Source organism: Tachysurus fulvidraco, chromosome 22, assembly GCF_022655615.1.
Source record: "Tachysurus fulvidraco isolate hzauxx_2018 chromosome 22, HZAU_PFXX_2.0, whole genome shotgun sequence".
Classification (NCBI taxonomy): domain Eukaryota; kingdom Metazoa; phylum Chordata; class Actinopteri; order Siluriformes; family Bagridae; genus Tachysurus; species Tachysurus fulvidraco.
In genome coordinates this window covers 9785828-9801196 of record NC_062539.1, presented here as the reverse complement: position 1 = coordinate 9801196, position 15369 = coordinate 9785828, and the positions used below count along the sequence as shown (strand labels likewise).

The 15369-nt window shown below is 39.4% G+C and overlaps 1 protein-coding gene across 1 annotated transcript; it reads right to left on the bottom strand.

The window, feature by feature from the left end:
• Window positions 1-55: 55 nt before the first annotated feature.
• Window positions 56-14859, bottom strand: pask (PAS domain containing serine/threonine kinase). Its single transcript, XM_047806519.1, has 20 exons — window positions 14666-14859; window positions 14365-14553; window positions 13468-13661; window positions 12582-12749; window positions 11918-12049; window positions 10516-10650; window positions 10241-10367; window positions 9903-10090; window positions 9593-9707; window positions 7969-8055; window positions 7407-7560; window positions 6166-6875; window positions 5841-6010; window positions 5571-5735; window positions 5325-5450; window positions 4683-4817; window positions 4324-4523; window positions 2673-2806; window positions 2307-2450; window positions 56-819 (listed from the first exon to the last, which is right to left on the bottom strand). Exons 2-20 carry the CDS (start codon window positions 14543-14545, stop codon window positions 638-640), a joined length of 3447 nt encoding a protein of 1148 aa, XP_047662475.1. The 5' UTR covers window positions 14546-14553; window positions 14666-14859; the 3' UTR covers window positions 56-637.
• Between the last annotated feature and the right edge of the window lie 510 nt (window positions 14860-15369).

Below are 15369 nucleotides of genomic sequence, written 5' to 3'. Positions count from 1 at the left end.
AAAATGCTCTTTCATAAGTCAAAGTAGGTTTTAATATCACAAATACAAAATAAAATTAAGATAAAAAAGATTTTATTCAATGTATTGTTTTATATAATATTTAAAATGTAAATAATTTAGTTTTAAAAGTCAACTTAAGAGGAGTTGTTTACACAACTGCTTCTTTTTATACCTTGCATTTCAAGGCTGTTCCTTGAACAAAACCAACACATTATATAAAACCATAGATCATGAAGCACTATTAATTGCTTTTACAGTATTCATTACATTCAGTAACTTTGTCCTTCAATTTAAAAATAGTGTTCTGAAACCAAGAGTGTAAAAATTCATACATTCATTGCTTCTTTAATCTGGGATTCACATAATCAGGGGCAAATACAGCCACCCCCCCCCCCCCAAACATGAGCTAGTCCTCTTTCTTCTATGCCATTCATTGATTTAATGTAGAAATGAATAGATGTTTTCTGAAGATTGGTTTTCATGTAGGACATCATGAATCTCGTCTTCAGGAACATCAAAAACAATGGGAAAGAGTAGCAGCACTGTGCTATTTTCCCCATATCCTTCTTTTTCAATATTTGAACCTTTTCCAAGTGCAGCTCTATGTTCGAAAGCAGCTCAAAATCTTCATTGGTCTTCAGGTATCAGTGAGATACTTGAGGAGTTCAGATTCCAGTGCTGCCATAGTTCTCCTTTGCTCTTCATCCTCTTCTTCCTCCATTTCCTCATCTTCATCCTGCAAAGGAGTCTCATCAGTAGCACCATGAGTGCTGGCCTCCTGCTGTACATTTGGACTGTAGTGATTTTGCTCAAAAGAATCTGCAGTCACACAAAAGACGACAAATCAAGTGAAATCCATAATAAGGGACAAAACAATAAGTACACAAAATCCACAAGCTGTTTTACACTGATTTTTAGAGCACAAATTGAAACAGGAAGAAACACATTAATTATATTGAGATTAAGAGCAGTGGAGCTCAGAACACAAGCACCAGATAGATATTCTGGATGATTTGGTAGAGTTTTTGCAACAGCAACAGAAATTTAAGCTACAATCTGAGAAGTTTTTATCATTCAAAGACTGAAAACTTTCCCCATGTCATTTATGCATGATGTCCTTGTTTAACTTGCATACATTCATAAAGGTTTTGTATCTGTATAACATGTCTGACAAGAGCAGTACCAGATCACATGGCTTGGGTAAGAGCCTCTTATGGAACTACATGCTCAGAGGACATGTCTATGTTTGATCAGGCGAAGGACCGATTCTTATTCAAAGGGGGAGGTTTGGGATGTTTTTCATTTCTTTAACTACACTATATGTGCTTCATCGCTTCTTAGCTCCTTCCTCCACGTACGAGAGGAAAGGATGCAAAGACAAAACTCTGACAACTGGAAGTAAGGTGTAATGACATTCTGAAACTGAATCCACAAAAACAAAATCAAATGAACACACTTGAATGATGATTTACTCCACAAAAAAATAAAGTTTCTCCTCATCACCTGACATTAACATTATAAACTATTTTTAGTATGTATTTAAATAAAAGTAGTTCATCAACAGTTCTATATAAAATTAAAGAAGGAAAAATAAATATCTTCCACAGAGTAAATAAAGAGCACATATGGAATAATAACAGATAGAGAACTGAAATAGATCCAAAAACAGCGAAATAATAATGTGACCATTGAGGTTACAAATAACAAACAAACAGAGCATCATATTTAATTTTTGTTTCTGTTAATCTTCTAGAGGGCCAACATTAATAAATTGTCTTCTGTTTAGATAAAGGGGGAAACACACCTCATTAAGCAAGCTGTGAGATGGTGTAGATCTGGGGTAAACGGTGTGTATGCCAGAACTACCCTTTAAATATACTTCAAACAGGAAGGAAGCTATTGAAAGTCTATTTCAGACTCTTGAGCTTTCTGTGACCAGGACTCTTTGGATCAGATTGAAAAACGTAAATCAGTTCATTTGCTGGTTTCTAATGATAAACCCACATACAAACATTCAACAACAATGAAACTGCAGTTGTATTCTGATCTAGCTTATCTTATGTTTTTAAATGTAAGGGCAGAATTACTTCAGATCAATTTGCGATGTAGCTCATGACCACAGTGACCGTGAGCTGTTATTTCTTTTTTTTCCCTATCAACTTTCAGTCATGTTTAAGATGTCAAGAAGGCATGTTTTGTCTGTGACATGCGAGCAGATGTTGCCTTTTTTCACCCAGATGTGCAGAGTACTCAAGAATAAAAGCAGGCCCCAAACCACAGGTCTGTGTATGAGAGAGGAAGCTTACCATGATCGCAGGGGAACACTTCACTCCAGCTATACTCTGCTAGGTTAATGGGCTGCCGAATCCATGGTTCGTGCAGAAGCTCCTCCAGTGTCATTCTTTCTGTCGGCTCTCTGTGCAGCAAACCAGCCAGCAGACTGTACAAATCTGGACACACACATTTTCACTATATTATCTGTAATAAAGTCAGTGCTTGCTAAACCAATGACTCACTGCTCATAAATCTCAGAACAGATTTGTCTACAGGAACCTGTAGGGATTAACCTACACCTATACACTTACCTGTAACTTTTACCCACACATAAAGAGCACTGCGGTTGGCATCTACATACATGACAAAAGATACACATTCATGCACACGCGATCTACCTGCAGAGACATCACAGGGGATTCTGAGTTTGGCTTGGATGGTCTCCTCCACACTACAAAAAGGGTTTTCACTGAAGAGTAGGGTATATACAAGTACTCCCAGAGACCACATCTCCAGTTCTGGACCTTTATACCTACACAGAATAGAATAGAAGAACTTCAGTAGAAAGCATTTACCATGATGTGGCTACACAGCATAATCAAATGGTTATGTCGTGTCTCTCACATGGTCACCCTGATTATTTGTCAAGTCCAATTTATGAAAGTATTCAGTAGTGTAAATAATGGGTCATCTTTATTTACATGCCCAGAGAATCCACAGGCACTTCTGTGACAGTGGGGACACCCGGCACATGTGACAGGGTATCCAGGTGAACACAAACTACTTTAGCTGCCTGTGACAGTCACACGTCGCTCCCAGATGCTCTGAATGAATTCTATGCTTAGTTTGAGGTGCAAAACTATTTAGCAGCAAGGACGACCACCTCTGCTCCCAATGAGCAGGTGATAAATACAGCGGATGTGAGAAGAACTCTATAGTTACCCCACAAAGTCTGCTGGACCAGACAACATCCCTGGTAGAGTGCTCAGGGATTGTGCAGAACAGCTAATGGCGGTCTTCACTGACAAACATTCCCGGAGCAGCACCGTCATTCTAACATGTGTCAAAACACTACCATCATCCCAGTGTTAAAGTCTACAGTGTCCTGCTTCAATGACTAATTGTCCCATCGCACCCACACCAATAGTGATGAAGTGCTTTGAGGGGCTTGTCACCAGGCACATCAAAACGCCAGCTGCCACCCTCACTCGACCCCTTGCAGTTTGCGTATCTTGGAAACCGCTCCACGGACAATGCCATTGCCACAATCCTCCATATGGCCCTCTTACACCTGGATGATGAGGACACGTATATACGAAAGCTGCTCATAGACTTCAATTCAGCATTCAACACAATCATTCCTCAGCACCTGATTGAGAACCTGAGCCTGCTGGGCCTGAACACTTCCCTTTGCACCAGGATCCTGGCTTTTTGACTGGGAAACCACAATAATTCTGGATCAGGCACACCATCCCCAGCACCACCACACTGAGCCCTGGTGCCCCTGTAGGCTGTGTGCTCAAGCCCACTGCTATGTGCCACAGTCTACAGCCTGGTGTAGAGCCAACAACCGGGTCTCTGAGCATTAGCAAAAGTAAAGAGATGGTTGTTGACTTCAGAAGAGCACAGAGTAAGCACTCTCCTGAACATTGATGGATCCTCCATGGAGATCGTCAAGTTTTACAGATGGACCACTGCATCCTGAGCAGCTGCATCACTGTCTGGTTTTTGGAGACCCTCATTCACGAACATTTACGCCACACGCTGCATTCGCAAAGCCACTGTAGTGTATTGGATTAAACTTTAAACTGAGGGAGAGACATCAGTCTCTGAGCCCAGGCATTGTTTAGTGTAGCCTTATCTGATCCTCTGAACATGAATGCGTTTAAATATACAGCGCTGCCTCTCTGTACACTGTGATGTCAATGTGACATCCCAAAACTTCAAATCTAAAAAAAACAACAACTTAAATTATACAAAAAAGCCAGATAACACCATGTGAGCATGCTTAGTGTGTAGGGGGAACGAATGTTAACGGCATGTACATACGGGTTTCCTTGCAGCACCTCGGGTGAGCAGTACTCCAATGTGCCGCAGAACGCATGGAAGAGCTTGCCTGGCTCCAGCAGGGTTGCAGAGCCAAAATCAATCATTCTGATATGAAACTCTGTGTTGATGATTATGTTTTCGTCTTTAATGTCCCTGTGCAAGATGCCTTTCCCATGAAGATAAGTCACGGCTGACACCAACTGTAAAACATCCACATGCTTTTTGATTTTTATTCCCAATTTTACTTTGGAATCATGTGTTTTATTTATGTGAATAATTCCTGGTCTGTCTTCAACAGCTGTTGTACTACGTGTGTACTCTGAATAAGTAGGGTCTCGCATAACCCAGCTTACACGCACCTGCCTGAAGATGTAGCTGGCAAGTGGCTCGTCCAACCTGGGTTGCATGTCAATAAACTCAAATAAGTCTAGGCCATCTCCATGTTTCTCCATCACCATCTGAAAGAAGTTCTCATTCTCGAACACCTCCAGCACCTTGACAAAAACAAAACAGATTATATATAAATATACCTTATGAAATGTACTACAGACAGGACAGTTAAATATGCACAAGGCTTAAATATGAAGTAAGCCCTCAAGCTGTCTTTGATCTGAAACCAGGTCTGGATTAGTTTTATGCAGGAAGGTGAAGTTTTAATCTCTTCCAAATCTTTCGTTTCAGTAATTTTTAATGCATGTAATGTGCAAAGATTAGTCAGATTTTTTCTCTCTTTGCTGAAGGGTTCGTAGGTTATGGACATGTAACTTAATGATTAAGCAAAAAAAATCTATGGCCATTTATAAAAAAAACATGCATATAAAGTAAGTGTATGCAGAACATGAATTTTTTAAAAGACATTCATATTAATTTATACAGAGACCAGACCATCCAGTGTAAATCAAATCACCACCACGACAGACGTGGAAATCTTAAGCATTCACAGAAGTACCTAAAACTCTGGGTGATCTTCAAAAGTAGATGATATTTAGCTGAAAATCTACCTTAACAATGTTGGGGTGACATAATCTGGCAAGTATGGCCACTTCCTGAGTGACCTGCCCCAGCTCAGGGTCTTCCACCCAACACTCTTCCACCACCCTGCTCTTCCTGATAAACTTCACTACCACCTTAGAGAAAATGAGAAAACAAATGGTGAGATTAAAGAAAGGGAAGAAAGGAGGAGAATGTGGACAGGAACAAGAACACATAACTTGAAAGGCTGAGATACTTAAAATTTCTTGTCTAACCTCTTGTTCATCATGACGTCGTGAAGCGAGCCAGACAACACCAAATGCTCCCTTCCCTATGGGTCGCATTGGATGATAGACTTCTTCAAACTGTCCGTCACATGCTCCAGACTGCTCCAGACTCATGGAGGAGTGCAGACCTTTACCATGGTCTGCTTCACTGACCTGAATAAGGGCAGGAATAGCCATTTAGATGCAAGCAAACCACATTTTACTGCCACTAAGAACCATATAAACTGACAGAGAAAATGCGACATCTATTGGTCTCACCTCTCGCAGGCTGGACGCTAAGCCATCTTCTGCGGAAGACTCTGCTGTAGAAGTCTGTGTGCTCTGCAGTGTCTCTTGCTTGTGTAGGAAAAGATGGCTTCCACTCAGCCATACGCAGAACACCACACCGTCGCTAGAGCCAGCAGCTCTACGCACATCACACTGCACCTCTAAAGGTCAAATACAAGCATACAGTCAGAAATCAGTACCACAACCACTGCTAGACAGGTACTAGTTTGAGTAAAATAATGCCTTGATGTTTTTAACTTACAATACATTATTCCTGTCCAAATTTAAAGTTTTATAATGAATAATAGTCCTATACCAATAGGTGTTCCGTCTCTATGGTAGCAGTTGGCTTGAAACCTGCCCTCCTTTATCAGGCTAGGTGGGCAGAGCGGTGTAGCAGGGGTGGACAGCGGCCTCTTTGGGGTTGAGGTTGCGGGTCTGTCATTTGATGAGAGCATCCCACTTTTACATAGCTCTGAGAATGGAGTACACAGTTCAGAATTTTTCAATGCCATGTTCCACTGCTCTGCATCTCCCTCTAAAATGGATAATTCTCTTGGTGATGGACTGACACATAGAAACAGACATTCTTGTTCAGAAAGTTTGTCTTTTGTGATGTCAGGGGGCTCGGTTTCAGGCTCAGACTCCACAATGCAAGGGGATGGAGTGCGCAGGAGCTCAGCGGTGTCACACTCACTTAGATCCAGCTCTCCAAAGGCAAGTGCAATTGTGTCACCATTAACATCCAAGTCTAGGAAGCAGCTGCTTGAATGTGCTACTTCTACTTCGTGTTGTGTGTCATCTGGTTTCTCAGGGCCTGCCCACTTTTCACAGAATCCTGAGGATGAGCGACTGCCTAGGGAGATCACCTCAAAGCTGGAGTTCTGGAGTCGTGTTGTGCAATCCTGGGACTCGAGCAATGCAAAGGTGTGGAGTAGAGCTGTGGTGGAATCGGCTGGAACAGACTCGTCACACTGAGCTACTGCTGCAGCTGCCTCCTTGCAAAGCTCTGTAGTGTCATCCAAACTGAATGAAATAAAAACATCATTATCAATCATACAACCAGAGCCAGAGACTAATGAAGAATATTTCTATGCTTCTTTTCTAATTTGTCTAATGTGGTGATTTAAATTTAAACGGGCAACCCACTTCCCAAAAGTCTAATTCCATACAAAACTCAATGCACTGCTTCACTTTTTAAAAGAAAAGAAGCTCAAACCAAACATGTTAAAAAATTTTAATGCCAGTGGACTGGAGATGTTTTGTTATGGATTTTGATTTAAAAAAATAACTAAAATAATAATAATTATATATACTGTATATGCATTTAGAAAATTAAAATGCTCATCTCTGCTACTTGGCCAGTAAAACAAGTTCAGAAATAAGACGCTGGATTAAATTTTTTTCACGATGCATGTACTGAGTTCAGGCTGCAGGAGCTCTGACTATTTCTGCTAAGTAACAGTAGCTCTAACAGGTAGGTGGAGAGGCAGTTCAGATGCTATTTCAGAATTATTTTACTGCCTGAACTTGCTGTTGAACAAGAGGTTAGTTCACCTGTTTGCAGGCAGGGGAGAAATTGCATGAACAGGGGCATGATGCTCTTGCTTGGTCCTGATTGCTGCAAAGGCTCGTCTCCCTTTTGCAGCACTTCCTTTTCTCTTCAGGGCTGGAAACAACATACTGTCTTTGGCCAGCAGAGTCTGGGGACCTTTTCAGAACATATACATTACAATATACAGTACAGGATCAGCATATATTTAAAAAGAAGAAAAAAAAAAGCACTGTTGACTGCAGAGGCACAAAATTGGCAGTGCCTTGAGGTCTTTTGTAGTGCACATTGTTGCATCCCTATCATTAAATATCATCTGCAGCCGAAGGGTTATAATAAGAACCATTATACCTATTAGGGTAAGGCAAGTATAAGATCACAAGCACCATGGAGTAAAGAGAGAAAGGCTGTAAATTAGAATGTACACAAAAGCAGATGTACTGCACTCCAAAGTCTACACTACATGTGCCACTTCCAATAAACATTTAAGAATAATTTCTTCTCCATAACAATAAACCAGACACAGAGAGGAGGGAAACAAAACAAAAAAACAAACAAACAACTCACTACACGTGTCTTGATTTCCCTTTGCTGAGGTATCACACAGAGATGGGCTTAAAACACCACTACCTCCACCGGAGCATGTGCAGCAGTCTAGGTGGATCAGAGTAGAAAAATATGGCATCAGCTAACTTTTACTCAGCTTTTATCATATTATGATGCTGTAAAGCATAAATATTGCCTGATGGATTAATCCTATAGTGTATTTTGTCCATCACCCACAATTTCTTGCCCCTCACTTCAGTTACTAGCTATCGGTTTATAACTCAAACTCTGCAATGAAAAGAGCAGTTGTACGATTTCAATCACAGTTCAGTTGCCAGCAACAAATCTTCCCCAATGATTGATATGGTCCTAGGTTCTCAAAATCTTTTGGCCCTTGAGCCCAATTTAGGACCCCAAATGTCTTGTAATCCCTTAACTCATTTATAAGAATTACAGACTACTATCAAGGATCATGGTCCTGCTAAATTGTAGTGTGTTACTATAATAAGATTTTGGAGCCATATACAGTTTTGGGATTATTTCTTAAATATTAAAATAGATCTTTAAACAAGATTCAATGTCTGGGCAACGCCAAAATAAATATTGATTATGGATTTGTGTTTGCTAGTACCTGTAGATTGGTATTTGTTATCCATGGTTAATTTGACTAGCCCCGGTCCTGTAATAACGTGATGCTGCCACCACCATGCTTTACTGCATATACAGGGTTTTTTGGTTTATAAGTGTTCTTGTTTTCGTACCAAACATCTCCCATGGTCTCTTCAGACCAAAACACATTTTATCATGTGTTTTATGATGTAGGTTGGCTTGGATGTTATTTTTGTGAGGCAACTCAAGACTCTTTGTGGTGTTCTTATATTTTGGTAATTCTTTCGCACACATTTCATGAATTCCTTTTAAAAATTACTTCAGTAATTAGATGAAACCAAGATGTCAAGAAAATCCTACTTAAAACGGCCATTTATGTTAATCAGAAACACTTATTTTGTGATTTTTATGGCCATTTTTATGTTCATTCATTCATTCATTTTCTACCGCTTATCCAAACTTCTCGGGTCACGGGGAGCCTGTGCATATCTCAGGCGTCCATTTTTATGTTAAAACACTTAAATATGAGGTCAAACGTGATTGTTTAATCATCAGACATATGCCCCAATAGAAGAGTGTGCAAATATATGCAACCAATATATGTTACCTAAAACTTTTCTCCTAAAACACCTGAAATAATCAACAGAAATAGTGCAAGTCTAATTAACATGGGTCCGTATTGGATGCGGTGCTGCTGTTGACTGCTGTAAAATAATCTCAACACAAGCTTTAATGTAAATAACTAGAGAATACATTTTGAAATCTTTTTAAAAATAAATCTTTTAGGGATTTCTTCATTCATCTTCAATAACCAACTTATCAGGGTCCAAGTGGTTATGAAGCCCTTGACCCTGGAACCATGGAAGACAATATGAGGAAGGAATGCACCCTTGGTAAGACAGCAACCTATCACCAATCACTATCAAACATTAACATCTCAGATTTAACTAAAGAATGGGAAAGCTCTCAAGATATTCTGCGATAAACCCACTGTGATCTGCCAGTTCACACCAGATTTCTCAGAGAATGCTTATACCTGCGTGGCTTCCAGAAGAGGATGCTGAGCCATCTTCTTGAAAGGACACTGGACTGGGGATTCTGCCAAAGGCAGACATCATCTCGTAAAAGGCTGGGATCAAGAAGGTGATCTTCTATACATGGGCAAAGATACAAATGCACATTATAAATGGCTTATAGGACATGACCCATCTAGCCAAATATTTCACATATAAGATGTGATTGTAAATATGACAGAATGCTTTAGTAAGGGTTTTTGTTGAATTCATTGACAAAGTAAACTGAAAATTGTGTTTTACTTTAAAACAGTAGGCATATTAGAGCAGTACCTTTCCTAGAATCTCGGTCATGCTATATCCCATTAGCAGAGGACAGTAGATGCTGTTGATACTTTTAATAGTGCCATTGGGGTAGACTGTTAAAAGGCTGCTGGAGGGAACAAATGTCCACAGTGATCCAGAATAAACCACATCTGGGAGGGACGAGCGCAGGTCTTCACCAGCACCATCTTTTATAACTGTATATGTGGTATGAAGTGTTTAATGTTAATGTTTATATGGTGTGATATTCTGTTTTACACTGCAGAAAACTCAAATCTAGTCAGTGACTCTGTGGCAATCATCTGGCTGAGCCTGTGGAAACAATGGATCAAAGCGTAAATACAGACCTTCTCCTGCATCACTGAATTTCTGGCTCAAAGGCCTTCCACAGGACACAGCGGCACGCAGTCTCACACATGCATGCAGCTCTGTGTTGCCCCTGCCCTGCAGACATAACTTCTGCACACGCATCATCTACGGGAGAACACACAGCAAGTCATTTAATCATTAAATGTTCATCCACAAACCCAAGTACTTAGACATTCACATTCCTGCTTCCGAGTACACAGCCACATAAAAATAATTTTGTTCAAGTATTTGTAAATCAGAGTGCGCTCTAAACCTTTGGTATGGTCCGACACTGCAGCGGAACTTGAAGTGATGGCATTAGAGACATGACTGAAAGCCCCATCATCACCTCAGCATCACAGCAACCATGGAGATGAGCAAAGGTGGAGTCACAGCTGAGAATCCCACCCTAAAGTTTTTGTAAAGATATGATATATAAGCATAAACAGTTTTGATGTGCCACTACTATTTTGTAGCAATATGTAATATTTACAGCTCATTACACAATATTTTTATTACCCACCCCCACTATCCATTTTAATAAATAAAGTACAATCCCATCTGAAAGTATGACATCAATTCATTTGTCTTGTTATACACTTAAGGCATTTCGGTTCGAGCTCACAACTGATCAAAGCTCTAGCTTTTATTTCCTGATTTACAGATACATGTAAATTTATTTGTATAGCGCTTTTAACAATGGACATTGTCTTAAAGCAGCTTTACAGAACACAAAAATAAAGCAAATAGTTAATATAAAAGATTAATATAATACAAATTCAAGATTAATATTAGATATATTTAAATGTGTTTGTATTTATCCCCAATGAACAAGCCTGAGGTGACGGAGGCGACTGGCAAAGAAAAACTCCCTTCCCTAAAGGAAGGAAAATTTATAAGCAACTTAGAAACTGATTCCTTTTGTGGCATACTACCCTCTTTTCTCATGTGCAAAAATATTGCCACAAAGAGTCTTAAATTAAATAGCATTTAATATTTGGTAGCAAATATCCCTTGCTTACAAAAACTGCATTAAGCTGGTGTCCCACTGATATCACCCAACTATCATATTCTTCTTTTATGATGCGTTTTCTGTCTTGTACGGCAGCTGCTTTCAGTTCTTGTTTGTCTTGGGTGTTTCCCCCTTCAGTCTCTTCTTCAGATAATAAAATGCTGCCTAGTTGAGTTAAGGTCTCATCCTCAGTTGTGCTGACCATGTGTTTGGTGTCATTTTCTTGCTCCATGATAAACTTCCTCCCAATTAGATTGGATTAAAACCTGTTACTGAAGCAGCCAAGTACAGTAAGTCCATTACATTACTAACACCCTGCTTATCTTGTGAGCTGAATGTTTTGGATCATGAGCAAATTAAAGTGAAATTCTAATACATAGCTCATTCTTTACACAAACCCAAAGTCTAATACATTGCAAAAATAAAAGAAATTGACTTGCTGTTCCAATACTTGTGGAGGGGACTGGAGTTAATACAAGGGAAGTCAAAAGCCCTATAGTAGCATCTTAATCCTTTAGAGCCAGAGCACCTTTCTAACACAAAGACAAATCCTTTATGTTGTTGAAAGTGTAAGCTACATGAAAGAGTGGACCAGATAATTTGATGTGTGCTCAATCACGCCAGACAGTATTGACTACACAGCAAATACAAATAGAAGTCTGACCTCTGTAGAGAAGGAGAAGTGGGCTGATATCCTCTCCACTCTCTCCAAACACAGTATGCAGGTTTTGTGATTATGTGAGCATGTCCACACAGACACTGGGAACTCAGAGCCTGGTTTACTCACAGCATTTACCTGTAGGGAAGAATGGAGCACATTACAAAATAATTAGAGGGGGAAAACTGGTGTAGCTCAATCTACAAATCTCGGTGAGCTCAACTGTCACACTGTGTCTTTTCTCCTTGATTTGATCAGGACTGAATCTCCTTGATTCGATCCTAAGTTCATGTTATTTTTCTAACATTCGCCACATGTTCTTGTAGGTTTGTCGTTACCTCCCACCTCCAAAAAATGTGCCAGTAGGTGAACTGGCTATGTACAATTGGCCTAGGTGTGAAGGAGTCTGCAATGTGATCATGGTGTGTATGGTACCCGGCAATGGACTGGCAATCCATTTTTGGTGTATTTCTGCCTCACTGCCAGTGTTCTTAAAAACACTTACCAGGATGAAGCAGTTATTACAGCTGAATATAATTACGTCATTGTGATAGTCAGCATATGATTTGACCATGAAGATGTTTTTATTTATATTGTTTACACATTTTTGTTTTATTACTTGTAAATGCTAATGATTTTTTGCCTCCAGAAGCTTGTCAAGTGTTCATACCACTTTTCCGGATATGGTGTTTAAGTTTCCTGCAGAATCTAGGATTTCCTCTCCCAACACATCCTCAGTCAACTGGCTGGTCTTCAGAAGGAACGTCAACATATGCCCAATCAGCTCAGTGCGTGTGTACTCAAAGAGTTTGCAGGCTTGCTTGTTCACATCCACCACCTTCAACAGATACACACACTTCAAAAAATCTTATACCTGCAACTTGCAGAACATTAGCACAATTAAATGTATTTTCTGTGCAATGGTTTCACGTCAATACCCTGGGATCAATTATCTTTTCTGTTTTTTTCTTTTTTTTGGGACTATGTGAGATTATACATGGAATTATCCATGGGACTTATTTATGAGGGCTGTTGATATAGACTAGACATTTACCCTGAATGCTCCTGGTGATTCCAGGTTAAAGCAGAACTTATATATATATATATATATATGTATAAAATCAGAGAAACAGATGAAGGTCATAGCAAAGAAAAGGTATAGAAATCCATTTAGGAAGAGTCAACACTCAAGAGAGCACAGAAAATAGTGACTGACCCATCTCCTGTCCTTCACTCTAGCAGAAGTTAGAGTGTCAATAAGCGAAGTTATAAGTAAGTGAAGCTAATAAACATTTGTACCAGTTTCTAAATAAAATTAAATACCAGAACTCTACAATAATACTCGGGCTGTGCAAAATGTCAGGCTGTTTCACTTTTTATTGGTAATAATCACACCTGTAGATGTATGACGACGCATGTCTGCGAGCATGATGGCACAGTGCAGTCTAAACACATTTTGATGGTTACCATAGTCAGGTTATTCTATTCAAGAGGTACTGAATAATAAGTATTATATCCTATTCAGTAAGTCTTGCAACCCGATGGTGTTATTATACCTGTGCTGTAGTACGGTCCACAGTGATGATGGCCTTATTAGGGTTGTGGATAAGCTTAAGCCCTTTCTTCCCAAGACAGGGACTTTTTGAGAGCAGTTGCTCAAGCTGCGAGCTCTCCGAAGCTCGACAACGGCAAGGAGAACCGGAAATAGGGGATAAAGGCACATCCTTCATCACTGGTGTTTTAATATCACCTAGGAGTAAGCAGAGTTACCATGTGAGGTTATTACATACACTTGCGTTCACATCAAACAGGTTATTTTTTGCTCATTAAATGATCTGTATCTCTCAGTCTCATTTGTATTTCATCTTTCATTGCCAAAGGTTTCAAGTATGTAATTGCACTGTGTCTGCTAAATGGCAAATTTATTCAAAGTTTATTTTGTTATTCAAAACACAAAATGGTTTTGTTTTGACTTTGATTTGTTTTGACTTTGATTTTATCTGTCATACATGTTTATTATATTTTCTCTGTCAGTGCTAATGATGTGTCATGGGTGTAACAGCAAAATGGGCTTCACTAGCTCAAAAGCATACAAAAATGTTTGACAAAATGTAAACAACAAACATGGCTGATACTGATAGGATGCATGAATCTACAGCCTGGGCTAGAATAACATCAACCCCATGTATTTTTTTTCTCTGTGATCAGGTTTCTGGTTCAACAAAGGTTCAAACATAATCCACTTTAAGAAATGTGTTAAGATCATATAAAATGAATACCAAAAATCTAGCTTTAGTTTTATTTTACACAAGGGCTTTGCGTTGCTAGGCGACGTCTAGCAGCCATCCTAGCGTGTTAGCCAAGTATTTGTTAGCATAGTTATTTGAAATGCTGTAGCATTTTGTCAAGTTTCCTTGTTTACACGTGTAAAGTGATCAAAAACGTTGTCTCACCTGTAGTGGAGTCTGGAGTCTGTTGAAAAAAGCTCTCCTTTGCTAGATGTTTTGAAGGAGTCACCAACTCCTCAAGTCCCAGGAGATCCGATTCACTCCTAGCAACTGAACAAACACTGACATCCCTAGTACTGACATGGCTACCCTTCTGTTTATCAACTATGTGGCGCCACAGCGACATTTTCTGCCCTGGAAACACACACGCATTTTGCACATCACGTATATAAACGCTTTCTATACCTTTATAAACCTATATAAATGAGTCCTATGAGTCGGTTCACCACCAGCTCTCACTACTCACCTGTTTTATTTTGTTCAAGAAACCAACCGCCACTCTGTCTGTTTCACAGCCAAGTCGAAGAGCACCTCGTCACAAAAACACAGTTTTCACCAAAACTGAAGAACTATAAAACTTTTTTTTTCAACGTACAGATCAAGAATCAAAACACCAGCTTAGTTAACGCGGATACATTAAGTCAACAAACGAAAATGCCGCGCCACAACCAACCAATAAAAAGGCCGAGAAAGCAAACGGGCCAGCAAATCAACCAATTAGAAACATCAGTGGGCGGAGCTTCATCTAGTACGCTTAAGAGAACTAACACCAATGGTATTATGAATTAATTCTTTTTGTAATGTATTTCTGAGTTTATTCTCTTGAAATATTATGACTTCTAGAAATCTTAAATTCTGCCCTGCCATTGTGGAAATGTGATTAATGTTTGTACATGATATTTACTTTGTTTTATTCTTGTACCCTTGGCGAGCGAGAAGCAACGCTGGTTGTACAACGGATAGAAAATGAATATAGATCCTGTCAAAATGTTTACACTTTGTTTTGTCAGGTTCTATAAAAATCATAGATTTAAACAAGACTTGTTTTCCCTGATCTAAATAACACGGCATAGCACAAATGCAGTAAATTTATTTCGACGTAAATAAAAGAGTGTATTTAATCGACAGGACTGACATCCTCATATGATCCTCATATAAGAGTAAGTGGGG

Coding starts and splice junctions, on each gene's coding strand:
- pask (XM_047806519.1), bottom strand. CDS start 14,545: ATGTCGCTGTGGCGCCACATAGTTGATAAACAGAAGGGTAGCCATGTC. Junction 4,818..5,324: donor GTCACCCCAACATTGTTAAG/GTAGATTTTCAG, acceptor GTTTTTGTCAAG/GTGCTGGAGGTGTTCGAGAA. Junction 4,524..4,682: donor CCAGCTACATCTTCAGGCAG/GTGCGTGTAAGC, acceptor GATGTTTTACAG/TTGGTGTCAGCCGTGACTTA.